Source organism: Rhodotorula graminis (assembly GCF_001329695.1).
Source record: "Rhodotorula graminis WP1 unplaced genomic scaffold RHOBAscaffold_2, whole genome shotgun sequence".
In the NCBI taxonomy this organism is placed as follows: domain Eukaryota; kingdom Fungi; phylum Basidiomycota; class Microbotryomycetes; order Sporidiobolales; family Sporidiobolaceae; genus Rhodotorula; species Rhodotorula graminis.
The window spans coordinates 1598227-1613756 of record NW_017264929.1 but is presented as its reverse complement, the minus strand read 5'-3'; the positions used below and the strand labels follow the sequence as shown (position 1 = coordinate 1613756).

The window sequence follows — 15530 nt, the reverse complement described above, 5'->3', positions numbered from 1 at the left end:
CACCAAAGGCCCGCCCGCGCTGGCTGTGCCGGCCGGTCAAGCACCACGGCAGCTCTCACGAGTCTATGCGACCAGCTTGACCGCCTGCGCTAGTCCTATAAGGCCGTGCTCGCTCGCCTCTGTGAAGCGACTCGTCATCCGCCTTCGACTTGCGCTTCTGCTCTCGGGTCGCGAGCGAGGACACGGCGCCGCCATGCAGTGGCTCACTGCGTCGGCGTGCTCGGCCCACGCACCCTGGACGCTACGGTCTGAGCGCAACTTGGGCTTCTCGTTCCGACCTCGCTTCCACCTCGCCGACCTCTTCATTCGGGCCCGTCGCTCTACGAATGGGCTCTATGCACGCCGCCCTCGACGTATGACGCCGCTCAGTCCGACCGCGGGCTACTCCAGCAGCTGCACTCGGGCCGGACTGCGCGAGCGTCGGCGCCTTTTCGCTTTCGTGCGCTCGACGGGCGCCTCCTTCTGCGGGGTGGGCAGTCTGAGCCTGCGCTCCGGGTCAGTCGACGGTCAAGGTCGACATGCTCGACGGCGACGTGTACGCGACGCTGCTCGTCGCTGTCGCTGCCGCCCATGGGACGAAAGATCGTCGACGGTCGAGCCGGCGGGAAGGCGGCAGCGCTCGCACGTCCGAGAGCCACATGACGGGCGGTCGTCCCGGTCGAGATAAGGGCTGGGCAGGAGCATACATAGCGAGAGCATTGCGAGCGGCCTTGGCTCGCGCGCCGGTCGACAGGAGGCGAGAGTCGGCTCGAGCGCGCGACAGGCCACGGCAGAGGCGACGGCCGGCACGAGCGAGCTCGCCAGGGCTTGGAGAGCGTCGAGCCGGGTCTACAGCATGCACAGAGAGCCGAGGAAGCCGTGTGAGCCGAGGGAGCGAGCGCGACTCGACGCGGCGAGCGACCGGAGGGACGTCGAGCGATGGAGCGGCGACCCCCCCCTTGCTCCCTCGCCTCGCACCCAGCTCGCTTGCTTGTTGTCCCGACACCGCCTGTAGCCTGCATCAAGGGCTAGCGGCGCCCGCTCCACCCCTCAGCCGCCCCCTCGCCCTCGCCCACCGCCCTGACGCCCCTCAGCCCACCTCACCCGCCGCTCAACAACAACAAGGCCGAGTACCCTCATCCAGTGCGTGCGGCCACTGTGGCGCCCTCTCTGTCCACTCTGGACCCTGACTGACACCATCTCGGCCACACAGCGCGCGTCCCGAGGCCGTCACCGCTCCGCCACACCATGGACTCGCTCCGCCCCTCCCCTCCACCGGGCTGCTCCCCCTCGCGCTCGCCCCACACCCACCTCCTGCGCCCACGCCGCTCGTTCCAGCGCAACCCGTTCTCGTCAAAGACCAACCTCCTCAGCGGCGCGTCGGCCCTCCTCGGCGGCGGCGGCGGCAACGCCGACAAGCTGCAGAGCCCCGTCCAGCTCACCGACGCGCCGTCTGCGCCCCAGCACCAGCACGCCCACGCCCTCAAGGGCAAAGGCGGCGGCGGCGGCGCAGCCCTGTTCCCGCCCTCGCCCGACCTCGCCGACTCGGCCAGGACCGCGCCCGAGCATGCCACGTCGCCGTTCGCCTCGACCAGCGCCGCCGTCCTGCCCGTCGCAGGGCCCTCGAGCGCGTCGACCAGCAAGAACGCCGCCGCTCACGCCGCCGCAACGACGTCGTCGACCCGCAGCAGCACTCGCCCCGGTCAGCGCGAGGTCGCCGGGCTCAAGCGCCTCGCGAGCGCGTTCGGCGGCACCCTCCTCGGCAAGACGCGCTCGTCGACGGCGCGCAAGGCGTTCGACCTCAACGATTGGAACCAGGACCTCGCCGCCATCGCGAGCCACCCGCCGAGCTCGACGCCGACGAGCCCCAACGACCCGCAGGACGACCCGATCGCGGTCGCCGCCGCGGCCCGCGCCGACGACGTCTCGCCCCCCGTGTCGAGGCGCCGCACGTCGGCCGCGAGCTCGAGCGGCGACATGTCGAGCCCGGTGACCGAGCTGTCGCCTCGCGCCACGCGACCGCGGCCGTCGTACGGCCGCGCCGGCGACGACTTTGCGGCGCGCCTCGAGCCGCCGACGTCCGAGTCGCGCCGGCGCAAGAGCGACGAGATGGACGAGGACGTGCGCGACTCGTTGGAGCACCTGCACTCGCCCGCAGCGGGCCCGGCCGTCCACGCGCACCAGCACGCGCACCGCCGCGAGCCGCACCACGTCCACCACCGCGGCGGGCACGGCCGGACGCACTCGCTCGCGCACGCCCACTCGGTCCCGTCGTCGCGCATGCTGTCACAGCACGCGAGCGATGGGGCGGCGGCGCCGTCGGCCTCGCCGGCGTCCCTCCCGCGGTCCGTCTCGACCCTCAACTTCGACACGCCCTTCTCGTTCGCGTCGTCGCCGGCGCCGGCGCGCACCGCGTTCGCCGCGAGCCCGCTCGGTGGCACGATGCCGCCGCCGTCCAAGCGCGTCTCGATCGAGCGCATGCCGTGCTTCGAGGAGGAGGAGGACGGCGACGCGAGCGGCCTGTCCGGCGACGACGCCGTCTTTGGCGGGCCGTCCGTCACGTCGTCGTCGGCGGCGGCGTCGGCCTCGGTGACCAACGCGCCGCGCAAGGTCGCTCGCGCCAAGTCGCTGTCGCGCCCGTCGGTCCCCTCGTTCCCCTCGTTCAACATCGTCCCCATCCCGGCCTCGTCGTCGCACCCCGGCTTCGAGACGCCCTCGTTCTCGCCTGCCCTCCCTTCCCCGTCCGACTCGCTGCGCCCGCCGTCGTCCATCTCGCGCAACCGCGCCGCATCGTCCGGCACGGGCCTCGACACGCTCAACGAGTCGGGCCCGGCCATCGACTACTTCTCGACGTCGGGCTCGGAGCTGCGCGACGGCGCCATCTCGCCCGTCAGCGTCTCGAGCTTCGAGTCGACCATGACGCCGCCGCGGCGCCGCAGCGGCGAGCTCGGCGCGTTCAGCCTGTTCGGCGCCGGCGGCGCGGCGGCGCTCAGTGCGGCCGAGCGCGCCTCGCGCCGCCACTCGATGATGCCGCACGCCAACAACTTTAGCCACCACGCCCTGTCGCAGCTCGCCAACGGCACGCTCGACGCGCGCGACTCGCCCGCCAAGGGCGGCTCGGCGACGGGCTCGACGTCGATGCCCGACATGCAGGCGGGCGCCGAGGACGGCGGGGCGACGGCGGGCGTGCAGGGGAGCGACCGGCCGCCGCCGCTCCCGAGGCTGCGGCCGCTCGGGTCGGCGTCGGCGGCGGCGAGGCGGCTCAGCTTCGCGCCGGCAGGGCAGCCAGTCGATTCTTTCCGTCCTTTCGGTGCGTCCCGCGCTCTCTCTCTTCTGCGTCTAGAGCCGTTCATCGTACTGCGACTAACGACGACGTGGTACACGCTCGCAGGCACCCCGATTCAGGCCGTTCCCGCCGGCCGCAAGCGCAACGCCAACGGCGCCCTTCTCGCCGGCGGTGCGACGAGCAAGCTCGGCGCCGTCTCGCCCATCGTCAACCCGCCGTCGTCGTCGCCGGCCCAGCCTCGGTGGAAGACGCGCAGCAACGCCGCCGACGACGACGACGACCTCATGGACGAGGATGACATGCCGTCGCGGCTCAGCATCGACAGCTGGCGCGACGGGCCTACGCCGACGCTCACCGACGCGGCGACGAGCATCTCGTCGTCGTCGCTGTGCACGTCGCACTCGGGCCTGATCGACCACGGCGACGTGAGCGCCGCCGTCACGGCGTCGACCTCGGCGCACTCGCTCAACTCGACGCACGGCGCCGCTCACCCCGAGGGCGCACTGCACCACCTCGGCGACGGCGGCTCGGCCTTCTTCACGCCGCAGAACTACAAGAACGTGCGCCCGCTCGCCGCCGCTTTCCTGTCGACCGGCCTCGTCAGCAAGCGCACTCGCCCTCGCACCAACAGCCTCGGCGCGAGCGGCGCCCCTGCGTTCAACCTCCACCAGCACCTCATGCGTCAAGTCGGTCACGACCAGCCCCAGCCGCAGCAGGCGGTCCCGTCGCCCCACCAGCACTCGGCGCCGTCGCACGCCCTTGAGGAGGTCGACCCGGCGGCAGCGGTGCCGCCGCTCCTCAACCCGCTCGTCACGAGCCTGTCGCGCCCGTCCGTCATGCCCGACACGCCCGTCAAGCGCTCGCCGTTCGTCCTCGGTCAGTCGGGCTCGGTCGGCGGCGTCGTTGCCGGCCGGTCCTCGCTCGCCCCTGCGACGCCCGGCCTCGTCGTCCAGAGCGCGTTCGGCTCGTCCGACGAGGGCCACGACTCGCCCTCGACCGACGCCGTCTACACGGGCTCGCCGATCGGGCCTTGCGGCTCCCTGTCGACGCAGCAGACGGCGGCGCTCGCCCTCGTCGGCGGCAACCACTCGACGTGCACGCCTGGCGGCGACGACGAGCAGCGCGAGTCGCGCGAGTCGCTGTCGCCCCTCGCGAGCGCCAAGAAGCCGTTCCACCGCTCGGTGTCGCCGCTCTCGGGCCGCAGCGTCGAGTCGTCGGCCTCGTCGGACGGGACGGCCGCACCAGGAGGCCGCCGCGTCGAGTCGGCCGGCGACCAGTCGCCGTCGATGCACGCGGCCAAGAGCGGCGGCGGGCGGTTCAGCTCGGCGTCGTCGTCGGTGCGCAACAGCCTCGGGCGCGTGCGCCCGGCCATGTTCCGCCGCCGGAGCAGCGGGCAGCTGTCGAGCGAGGGCAGCTTCTTCGGCATCCAGTACCGCAGCGGGGGGTCGAGCTCGGGCAAGAGCAGCGCGTCGGCCACCATCGCCGAGGGCGAGCCCATGACCCCGACAAGGAGTGTCGGCGGGAGGTATTGGGAGGGTTCGTCCTCTCTCTCTCTCCTCGCGCAGCCTCCTGCGCACAGACACCTGACCCTCCTTCCGACGCACGCAGGGACGCAGCTGCTCGACACGCCGACCGAGGAGACGCCCGTCACGCCCGCCATGGCCAACTTCCCCGACCTCCCGTCGCACTCGCTCGCGCCCTCGGGCCAGTCGACCGTCTTCCTCCAGCCCGTCGCGACGCCGTCGAACGCGCCTCGCGCCTCGTTCCCCATGACGGACGCCGAGAACCGCCAGCACCACCCGGTCAAGCCCGTCGGCGGGCGCCCGCAGTTCAAGGTCCGCCACTCGAGCTCGACGGTGCTCTCGCTCCGCCAGCAGGAGATCTCGCAGCCCAACTGGTTCGAGAGCAACTACACGCTCCTGCGCGTGCTCGGCAACGGCGCGTTCAGCGACGCGTACGAGGTCGCCGACTTGAGCCGCGAGGGCAAGGTCTACGCCGTCAAGCGCACCAAGAACCCGTTCCTCGGCCCCAAGGACCGGTGCGTCCCTCTTCTTCTCTCCCTCTCGTCCCCTCCTGAATGCCGCAGAGAGACTGACGATCCTCGTCCGTGCAGCTTGCGCCGCCTCGAGGAGGTCGACATCCTGCGCCTCTTCTCGTCCGAGACGGACGCCTCGCCGCACCTCATCTCGCTCGTCGACGCGTGGGAGCAGAGCGGCCACCTGTTTATCCAGACCGAGCTGTGCCCGGCGGGCAACCTCGCTTGGTGGCTCGAGGAGTACGGCAGCACCAACGAGCAGCTCGACGAGGCGCGCGTGTGGAAGATTCTCGCCGAGTTGACGGCCGGCGTCGCGCACATGCACTCGCGCAACATCCTCCACCTCGACCTCAAGCCCGCCAACGTCTTCATCACCGACAAGGGCCACCTCAAGATCGGCGACTTTGGCCTCGCGACGAGGTGGCCGCGCGCCGACCCGCTCAGCATCATGAAGGGCGCCGCCGTCGACTCTCCGCCCTGGGGCGAGCCCGGCCTGCGCGGCGACCCGATCTGGCGCACCCAGGACGGCGAGCGGCGCACGAGGGCCAAGAGCAACGGCGACGCGCCCGAGGACCTCGAGCGCGAGGGCGACCGCGAGTACATCGCTCCCGAGATCCTGAGCGGGCGCTACGGCAAGGAGGCCGACGTCTTCAGGTGCGCCCCACTTCCTCTTTCTCTCAGTGCCGCAGGAGGACGACGAGGACGCGACCTGACCTCGACCTTCCCTGCTCGCAGCCTCGGCCTCATCATCCTCGAGGCGGCCGCCAACGTCGTCTTGCCCGACAACGGCCCGGCGTGGCAGAAGCTGCGCTCGAACGACCTGTCGGACGTGCCCCTGTCGCGCCTGTCGCCGAGCCTGCTCGGCATCCTCCAGGGCATGTTGCACAAGACGCCCGCCCTGCGCGCCCCGATCGCCGACGTCGCCCGCCACCCTGTCGTCGCCCAGCTCCTGTCGATGCTCGACGCGTCCCTGCGTGCCGACCGCAGCGGCAGCGACGAGCCGCCGGCCGTTCTCGGCGCCGTGTGCGCCGAAGCCGACTCGTTCCTCCACGACGTCTTTACGCACGCCTACCCGGACCCGGCGAGCCCTGCCGCCGCGCCGGCCTTCATGCATGACCCGCCGGCGTTCCGCATCGACGAGGCGGTCGAGGCCGGCGCCGACGACGGCGACGAGCGCATGGACCTCGACGACTGAGCGCCGTCGAGTCGCTCCTTCCTCTTCCCACCCCTCCCAGCACCTCCCTTACCACGACTCTTCTCACACTAGACCCCACCTTCATGCCTGCCTTGCATCCCTTCTCGCCGTCGTCGTTGTCTGTGCCTCTGTACCCAGTCTTAGCCCTTGCCCCTCGTCGTCTCGCTCGCTCCCCCTTCGTTACTTTCCTTTTGCCCTCGCACCCCCTTTCCCCCTCGATTCTCGCTTGCCATACTTGCGGCTCTTGTGTACGTAGCCTCGGAATCTCAAGCCGCGAAGCGCAGCCTCTGGCGCGCACTGTCCTCCTCCTCGTCTCGCGCCTCTTTCCGCGAGAGAGTGGAGCGTCGCTCGCTACTGCAGGAGTTCTGCGAGAAGCTTGAGAGCGTGAACGTGAGAGCCTGTGTGGAGAGCGAGACGTGGCTCTCAAAGTCCAGGTCGGTCGTGGCCCCGCAGCAGCTCCACCGCCTCGCCGGCCTCTCTCGCCTCTCGCCCTCAGATACGCCCGCCCGACGCACGCCACACGACACACCAGCAGGCCTGCGCTCGCCTGCCTCGCGCATCACCCCGCCAGGATGCTGTCCTCGCTCGCCCCGTCCGCCGTCCTCGCCGCGCTCCCTTCGTCTGCGGCGGGAGCTTGGCGCCACATCGTCGTCCAGCACGACGACCTCCCAGAGCCGCTCAGGTTCCTCCCCAGCGCCTTCCGCATCCTCGCCCTCCTCCTCTTTGTCCCCGTCGCCGCCCTCGCCGTCGTGAGTCGCCCTCCCCCTCTCATCTCCTCCTCGCGCCGGCGAGGTTCGCCGCGAGTGCCGTCGGGCTCAGGGAGGCCGTAGCGAGCCTCGGTGGCCTAGCAGGAGCTCTCTACGACAGAGGCGAGCACATCTGACCCTCCCCCCTTCCCTCCCCGTCTCACCACGCAGGTCGACATTGTCGGCTACGTCGCGTTCGCCTTCGTCCTCCGCCCTCTCGGCTATGCCTCGACGTGCGTCTCCTCTCTCTTGTCCCTCCCAGATGTCCCGCGAGCAGGCGAGCCAGCGTGCGCAGGCCTCGCTGCGACGAGGCTCGCGCTCGTCCTCCCCGCCCTGCTGCGGACCTCGGACGCTGACACCGAGCCTGTGTCACCGTCCGCAGCCGCCACTTCAAGGACCCCGAGAAGGACGGCCGCCTCATCGCTATCCCGCTCCACGGCTCGATCCACTCGCCGTCGTCGACCGGCGAAGGCGTCCTGCCCTCGTCCGGCGAGTCCGTCTCGTCGGGCGCGTCCGACATCTTCCCGTCGCCCGCCTACTCGGACGTGACGCCGCTCCCGTCCGTCGACGAGGGCTCCGTGCTGTCAAGTGCACGGCCGGGCAAGCCGCCTGCGCTCGCCGGCATTGCGTCGCCGAGTAGCTCGTCCTCCTCGTCACCGTCCGACTCGTCGTCCAGCTCGGTCGCCTCGTCGACAAGGCGTCACGACCACACGTCGTCCTCCTCCCACCACACGACGCACAGTACGCACCGCCACGGCCGCGTGTCGTCCTCATCGTCGGCGTCGGGCGATGAGTCGTCGACGGTGCGCCGCATGTCGCGCGACCGCGCTCCCTCGGTCGGGCTCGACGGCCCGCTGTTCGGCGAGGGCGACGAGACGGACACGGCGACGACGCCTGGCGGCGAGAGCGACGCAGAGGGCGACCTCGCCGGCATGAGCGGCGACTACGTGTCGCACAAGGCGCGCAGGGGGGATGGCGTCCCTCGCGGCGGGTTCAAGCTCGGCCTGACAGAGGTACAGCGTCGGCCGAGCGCGTCCTGAGTGCGGGCCTGTCCCTCCTCTCCCTGTGTGTAGCATCATCCCGTCAGTTCCTCTCGCCTGTTCCTCCTCCTTCCCCTCTCTCGGTTGTACCCCTCCTCCCTCGTTCGCCCGCCGTCCTTTCTGTGTCTGGACCTGCGCGCGTTGCGCTTTCTCTCTTCGTCGTCGCGCTCGCGTCGCCCTGCAGTACACTGGTTGTCGCTCCCCATCCCCTCCTTCCGGCGACCTTGCGAGAGAGAGGCTCGAGAGCATCGTCTGCCTTGCCTCGGTCGCTGCGCCCAAAGTGGAGCGTCACGTTGTCACACCTAGCCTTGCACTGCGACCTTACGGTCGAGCGACGAGCTGGTCGAGCGCCATTCCCGCCCGCCCGCCTGCCCGCCCCACTCTTGCTCCCCTCCTCCTCACTCTACCTTCAGCAGCTGCCTCGAGCGCACCAGCACGCTCACACAGCACACCTGTCGAGCCCCGCCTCGGCCCTAGCACGCCGTCAGCGTCCGCCGCACCCTCCTCGCCTTCCCCGCACCCTCCCTCTCCGCCAGCACGGCGCCATGTCGACCACCGCCTCGACCAGCACGCCACCGACGGCGCAGGGCCAGCCGCACAAGTCGTCCGGCAAGCGCGTCTTCCGCAGCATCTCGCGCTTCCTCTCGGGAGGAGGGTCGACCACCAAGCAGCGCCCCAAGCTTCCGCACCACGAGCAGGGCAGCAAGGACGGCCTGACCGCTACCCGCACTCGCACCAAGAGCCCGCGTCGCACGAGCAGCAGCCGCAGCTCGTCTCGCTCGCGGCGCACCAACGGCGACGACGACAACGACCTCGACCTCGACCGGGCGGGCCTGCACCGCCACGACCCGAGCCAGCGCACCCGAGGGCACTCGGTGTCGGCTCGTTCGGCGCTCTCGGGAGCCGACACGGACGCGTCCATCTACGCCATGTCGCCGTCGACCCGCGGCCCGTCGAGCATCGTCTCGAGCCGCACCGTCGACTCGTCGTCGCACGACGCCTCGTCCCTCGCCCCGACCCACAAGAGCTACGCGTCGACCAAGCCGACGACGCTCCTCTCGGTCGACCTCGGCGGCGCGCCGGGCGCCAACCGCATCGCCGTCGTGCCCGGCACCGGCGTCGGCGCGAGCGGCACGGGCCCGGGGTTCCTCGGCGCGAGCGCCGGCTCGGCCGGCTCGCACGGCCTGTCGTTCTCGTCATCCCTCCCCGCAACGTCGAGCCCGACGCTCGCGCCCCCCATCCCGGCGTCGGCAGCCGCGACCGCGCCGTTCGCCGCCGCGCTCCACACCCAGCACCGCCACCGACCCTCGTCCTCGTCGACCTCGTCGTCGCGCTCGCTCGTCTACCTCCCCGACGGCACCTCGCTCGACCTGCCCGACTCGCCGACCGGCGTCCCGTCGCACACGTACGCCCACCCGCGCAACAACCCGCACCCGGCGTTCCCGCCCGCCGACAACGCGAGCGTCCTGACGCTCGCCAGCTCGTCGTTCGCGCCGAGCGTCATGAACAGCGGCGGCGCGAGCGTCGTCGGCGCCGCCGCAGGCGACAAGGCGGGCGCGCGCGCGTCGTGGACGAGCGCGGGCGGCCTGCGCGCGTGGAGCACACGCCAGGCGCGCTCGCTGCACGGCGGCGGTGGGAGCGGCACCAAGTCGCTGCTCGGCGCAGCGCAGGGCGCCGAGGCCGACGAGGACGCGAGCGTGCGGGCGCTGGCGGGCAGCCGGCGCGCGAGCGACGAGAGCCTCGGGAGCAGGAGCACCTGGAGCGCCGTCGTCTCTGCGGGTGTCGGGCCGGGCGCAGGCGGCGTCGGTGCCGGCGGCAGGCCTCGCGAGGGCAGCGTCAGGAGCCGGGCGCCGCTCGAGGATGGCGAGCCGGCGGCGGCGGGCGGCGGCGAGCGGGACCCGAACGAGCGCCGCGCGAGCTTGCGCACGCTCGAGACGGCGCCGTCGATCGTGCTCCCTGCCGGCGAGACGGACGCTCAACCGGGCGTTGACGGCGTCGACGAGGCGGCCGCCGACGACGAGCCCGTCGCGGCGCACACGCCCGAGGAGAAGGGCAAGAGCGTCGACGCGGCCGAGCACGTTGGCGTCGCGCCCACGCTCGCCGAGACGGCCGAGACGTTCGGCCTCCCCGTCGGCGGCGACATTCTCGCTGCGTCGGCGGCGTCGGACGGTGCGAGCGGCGCGGGCAAGGACGGCGGCGAGGCGGCAACCGAGGCGAGCACGCCTCGAGGGGAGAAGGGCGAGGGCGAGGCGCTTGGGCTCGGGTCGGCGACGGACGTGGACGGGTCGAAGGAGACGACGGTTTGAGCGGTCGAGCAGCAGTTGTAGTGCCGTGCAGCGAGTGACGTTCCTATCTCCCGGTCGCCCCGAGAGCTTCCCGACCTCGCTCGTTCTGCTGCAGGATCGTGCGGATGACGTGTGACTACATGACCTACAGATGCGCGACTTCAATCTGCCAAAGCACAAGGCTGTGGGCGAGCGGTTTCCCCCTTGTTCGCAACGCGGCGAGGACGAGAGCGGGCGGTGCCAGCCCCCCTCACCCACCCGCCCAGCTCGTCTAGGCACCTGCCAGACCTGCGTGAGCTCTATTGCGGCACCTGCTCGCCGACCGCCCAGCACCAAGCCGACCCAGCAGCCCTCGACAAGCCGCCGCGCGAGGCTCCACCTCAACCCGCTCTCGATCCTCCCGACCGACGGCGGCAGCTCGTTGAGCGCATCTGAGCCTGCACCAGGCCGTGCAGTAGCCCGTACGAGGCGCAGCTGAAGAGCTCGTGCGTCCACGGTCGACCGTCGCCGATCCGCCTCATCTCGCTCAACTCCGAGTACGTCCTCTCCTCGTCGGCGCACCAGCGGATTCTCTGCAGACGGTGGCTGACCTTGTATCTACACAGCTCACCCTCTCGACGCGCCGCACGCCAAACAGCCGTCGACTCGCCGCCGTTGCTCCCTCCTCCTCGTTCCCCCTCCCCCTTCGTACCTCCTCATCATGTCCAACACGCCCTCGAACAACATCAAGGTCGTCTGCCGGTTCCGCCCGCCCAATGCGGTCGAGCTGCGCGAGACGGGCGGCGAGAGCATCGTCCAGATCAGCGAGGACGGCGTCAACGTCAAGCTGCGCTCGCAGGAGAACATGCGCGGCGCCGAGGCCGACGGCTTCACGTTCGACCGCGTCTTCCAGATGGACACGCCGCAGGAGGAGGTGTTCGAGTTTGGCGTCAAGGGCATCGTCGACGGTGCGTCCCCACTACTCTTTCTCTCCTTCGCGTTCCCCTCGCTCATCCGCTTCACCTCCTACGCAGACGTCCTCAACGGCTACAACGGTACCATCTTTGCCTACGGCGCGTCTGGTTCGGGCAAGACGCACACTATGATGGTGCGTCCCACCTCTTCCCGTCACAAGGTGCAGGCGGCAAGGGCGGACTCGAGCCGGCCACGGGCCTTGCCGAGGCTCTTGCGCCTCAGCAGTCTCTCTCTGCCCCCGACTGACACACTCGCGGCACACGCAGGGGCCCAGCATCGACGACGCGCAGCTCAAGGGCATCATTCCTCGCATCGCCGAGCAGATCTTCTCGTCCATCATGACCTCGCCCGCCAACCTCGAGTACCTTGTCAAGGTGTCGTACATGGAGATCTACATGGAGCGTATTCGAGACCTACTCGCTCGTACGTCCCTTCTCATCCCTGCGAGTCGTCGTCGTCGAGGAGGCCGCAGCGCTCACCTCGAGTTTCACCCGCAGCCGAGAACGACAACCTGCCCGTGCACGAGGACAAGCAGCGAGGCGTGTACGTCAAGAACCTGTCCGACTTCTACGTCAGCAACTCGGACGAGATGCACGAGGTCATGCGCCAGGGTGGATCTGCCCGCGCCGTCGCCTCGACCGGTCCGTCCCTCCTTCTACCATGCGCACCCCGACTGCGCCCTCGCCCTGTCCTGACCATCGTGCGCCGCCTCTCTCACACAGGCATGAACGCCGAGTCGTCTCGCTCGCACTCGATCTTCGTCATTACGATCCAGGCGCGCAACACCGAAACGGGCACCCAGAAGACGGGCTCGCTCTACCTCGTCGACCTCGCCGGCTCCGAGAAGATCGCCAAGACGGGCGCGACGGGCCAGACGCTCGAGGAGGCCAAGAAGATCAACAAGAGCTTGAGCGCGCTCGGCCAGGTCATCAACGCCCTCACCGACGGCAAGGTGCGCCCGAGCCTTCCCTCTCGCTCTCTCTCTCTCGTCGGGCCCTCACTGACCCACATGTCGTCCCACACAGTCGGCGCACATCCCGTACCGCGACTCGAAGCTCACGCGCATCCTGCAAGAGTCGCTCGGCGGCAACTCGCGCACGACCCTCATCATCAACTGCTCGCCGTCGCTCTACAACGAGCCCGAGACGCTGTCGACTTTGCGGTTCGGCATGCGCGCCAAGTCGATCAAGAACAAGGCCCGCGTCAACGCCGAGCTGTCGCCCGCCGAGCTCAAGGCGCTCCTCAAGCGCGCCCAACGCGACCAGGCCAACTCGGGCGCCTACATCGGGCTCCTCGAGCAGGAGGTCGCCGTCTGGCGCGAGGGCGGCACGGTCGACAAGGAGCAGTGGGCGTCGATGGAGCGGGCGCTCGGGCTCGGCGAGGGCGAGCTCGAGAAGCTCGCGGCGGGAGGAGCGTCAGCGGCCAAGCTCAAGGCGCAGCCGAGGATACCGGCGCTCGATCGAGTGTCAGAGGGAGGGGACAGTCGGCCCGAGACGCCGACGAGCGCGATGGGCGGCGACGAGCGCGAGGAGTTCATCAAGCGGCAGAACGAGATGGAGGACCAGATCGCCAAGACGGTGCGCCCCGCTCGGCCCTCCTCACCTTTCTTCGTCGCGGTCACTGACACATTCTCTCGTCGCCCGCAGGAGTCGCAGCTGTCGTCGCAGGACAAGCTCATTCGCGACCTGCGCGAGGAGCTCTCGTCGCTCAAGGAGTCCGAGTCGACGGCCTCGAGCGAGAACAAGGCGATGAACGGCGAGCTCGCCGACCTACGCCTGCAGCTCGAGCGCATCCGGTACGACAGCAAGGAGGCGCAGATCACGACCGACTCGCTCAAGGAGCAGAACGGCGAGCTCGAGCGAGAACTCGAAGAGCTTCGGGTGCGTGTCCCCCTCTTCCTCTCTCCCTCGCATGGCCTCGTCTCTCCATCGAGCCCTTCCTGACACACATTTGACGCCCGCAGCGAGCGCTCGCCGACGCCAAGTCGACGCAGAAGTCAGCCGACCAGGAGGGCAAGGACAAGAAGAAGGCGGAGCGCATGGCGGCCATGATGGCGGGCCTCGCAGCGGTGCGTCCCACGTCCTCGACACCCTCTTCCGCCCGTCCTGACGCTCTTGACGCCTCGCAGGGCGGTCTGTCGGAGAAGGAGGCCGACATCCGGGCGTCGCTCGCTCGCCTCGACGAGGCGGCCAACTCGGACAAGCCGCTCTCGGCCGACGACCTGTCGACGCTCCGCCGACAGCTCGAGGACTCGTCGATCTCGTTGCGCGAGCACCAGGACCGCGCCAAGCAGGTCACCGAGGAGAACGAGATGCTCACCCGCAGGCGGGACGAGCTGGAGACGAGGTTGTCGACGCTCGAGGAGGAGTACGAGGAGCTTCTCGGTGCGTCCCTCGCGTTCTCTTCTCATTCTCAAAGACTGTCTTGCTCACCTCGTCGCTGCCTGTCCGCAGACAAGACGGTCGCCGACGAGGAGCGCGACGACGCGGCCAACGTGCAGGACATCCGGGTACGCCTATCTTCCTCCTTCGTCTCCTGTACAGCCGCCCTCGTTCCTCGATGCGCAGGACTGACACTGTGTCTCTCCCGTCCTGCAGATTAAGCTCGAGGCGCAGTACGCCATGAAGCTCGAGGCCGCCTTGAACGACGGCAGCGACCTCAAGCAGCAGCTCGTGCTCAAGAACTCGGAGCTCAAGCACGTCAACGATGCTCTCGAGCAGGTCCGCACCGCCAACGCCGAGCTCGAGGTGCGTCCTCGCAGATCCGCCGCCCCTTCGTCCCTCCCCTTTTCGCGACTCACGCACCTCGAGACCTACAGCGCGCGTTCAAGATCACAACGGCAAGCATCGAGGGCGGCAAGAACCTCGAGGAGGCGGCCAAGGACATGGAGCGGCAGCACAAGGCCGTCGCACAGCAGCTCGCCGACTTTGACGCCATGAAGAAGAGTCTCATGCGCGACCTGCAGGACCGTTGCGAGAAGGTGCGCACCCGCTCTCCCTATCTCGCCACAGCCTCCCTTTCCTGCCGCCTCTCGGAGGCACGCAAGCTCACGCTCGTCACGTTCCACTGCAGGTCGTCGAGCTCGAGATCTCGCTGGACGAGGCGCGCGAGAACTACCGCAACTTGGCCAAGAACTCGAACAGCAAGGCGCAGCAGCGCAAGATGGACTTCCTCACGCGCAACCTCGACCAGCTCACGCTCGTTCAGAAGCAGGTGCGTCCCTCGCCGTTTCCCTTCCTCTCTCGCCGCAGCCGGCCGCTCACTCCTCCCTCGCCGCCCTGCAGCTCGTCGACCAGAACACGACGCTTAAGCGCGATGTCGCCCTCGCCGAGCGCAAACTCATCGCGCGCAACGAGCGCATCCAGAACCTCGAAGCGCTGCTCCAGGACGCCAACGAGAAGGTGAACCAGCAGAACGCCAAGTTCGAGGCGCGGCTCCAGGCCGTCAAGGAGCGACTCGACCAGGCCCGAGGTGCGTCTCGATCTTCTGTCTCGTCTCATTGTCGGCACGACGAGCGTCGGGCGCTCGTAGGGAAGAACGTACTGACCTTGGCTCGTACCCCTCGCAGCGCAAAACCAGCCGGCCGTCGCCTCAACCCTCAACTTTGGTCGCATCGCCAAGCCTCTCCGAGGTGGTGGAGGCGACATCGAGCCAGTGTACGTCCCTGCCCCCTTTTATCTGCCTGTTCGGCCGATTCCTGATCAGGCTTCTCGCCGTTCCTCCTCCTTCATAGCGCCGGCGCCGACCGCCGCACCTCGGGCTTCTTCTCTCGGTTCGGCTCCGCCACACGTTAAGGCGAGTCGACCGCGTCCCCGTCACGAGCGCCTTTCGACTCGCAGCACCGGCGCCGCTCTCCTCGTCGTCCACGCCTTCTGTTCTTTGCCCTTTCCCTCGCACCGCCCTGTATACCCCTCGCCTCTCGCACTCTTTCGTCGTTCATCCCTGCCAATGCCGAGTACCTGCCATCACCTTCTTAGCGAGCTTTGCGAGCCGAGAGAGAGCAGAAGCAT

At 69.6% G+C, this 15530-nt stretch overlaps 4 protein-coding genes across 4 annotated transcripts; all 4 read left to right on the top strand.

The window, feature by feature from the left end:
• Nucleotides 1-5553: 5553 nt before the first annotated feature.
• Nucleotides 5554-5721, top strand: RHOBADRAFT_2075 (uncharacterized protein; the record flags this gene model as incomplete). The annotated part of the gene is made up of 1 exon (XM_018412544.1): nucleotides 5554-5721. A coding segment is annotated over one exon (168 nt), but the record flags the coding sequence as incomplete, so codon positions are not given.
• Nucleotides 5722-7067: 1346 nt separating this feature from the next.
• On the top strand, nucleotides 7068-8347 carry RHOBADRAFT_51655 (uncharacterized protein; the record flags this gene model as incomplete). Its single annotated transcript, XM_018415948.1, has 3 exons — nucleotides 7068-7244; nucleotides 7413-7474; nucleotides 7624-8347. 3 exons carry the CDS (start codon nucleotides 7068-7070, stop codon nucleotides 8279-8281), a joined length of 897 nt encoding a protein of 298 aa, XP_018273901.1. The 3' UTR covers nucleotides 8282-8347.
• Nucleotides 8348-8826: 479 nt separating this feature from the next.
• RHOBADRAFT_41850 (uncharacterized protein) lies at nucleotides 8827-10587 on the top strand (the record flags this gene model as incomplete). The annotated part of the gene is made up of 1 exon (XM_018413962.1): nucleotides 8827-10587. The coding sequence occupies one exon, from the start codon at nucleotides 8827-8829 to the stop codon at nucleotides 10585-10587; it is 1761 nt and encodes a 586-aa protein (XP_018273900.1).
• Nucleotides 10588-11266: 679 nt separating this feature from the next.
• On the top strand, nucleotides 11267-15314 carry RHOBADRAFT_51653 (uncharacterized protein; the record flags this gene model as incomplete). Its single annotated transcript, XM_018415947.1, has 16 exons — nucleotides 11267-11513; nucleotides 11580-11653; nucleotides 11787-11943; nucleotides 12018-12161; nucleotides 12243-12472; nucleotides 12546-13097; nucleotides 13167-13400; nucleotides 13484-13588; nucleotides 13649-13904; nucleotides 13974-14029; nucleotides 14118-14267; nucleotides 14339-14500; nucleotides 14593-14733; nucleotides 14805-14991; nucleotides 15089-15176; nucleotides 15254-15314. The coding sequence occupies 16 exons, from the start codon at nucleotides 11267-11269 to the stop codon at nucleotides 15312-15314; spliced, it is 2844 nt and encodes a 947-aa protein (XP_018273899.1).
• Between the last annotated feature and the right edge of the window lie 216 nt (nucleotides 15315-15530).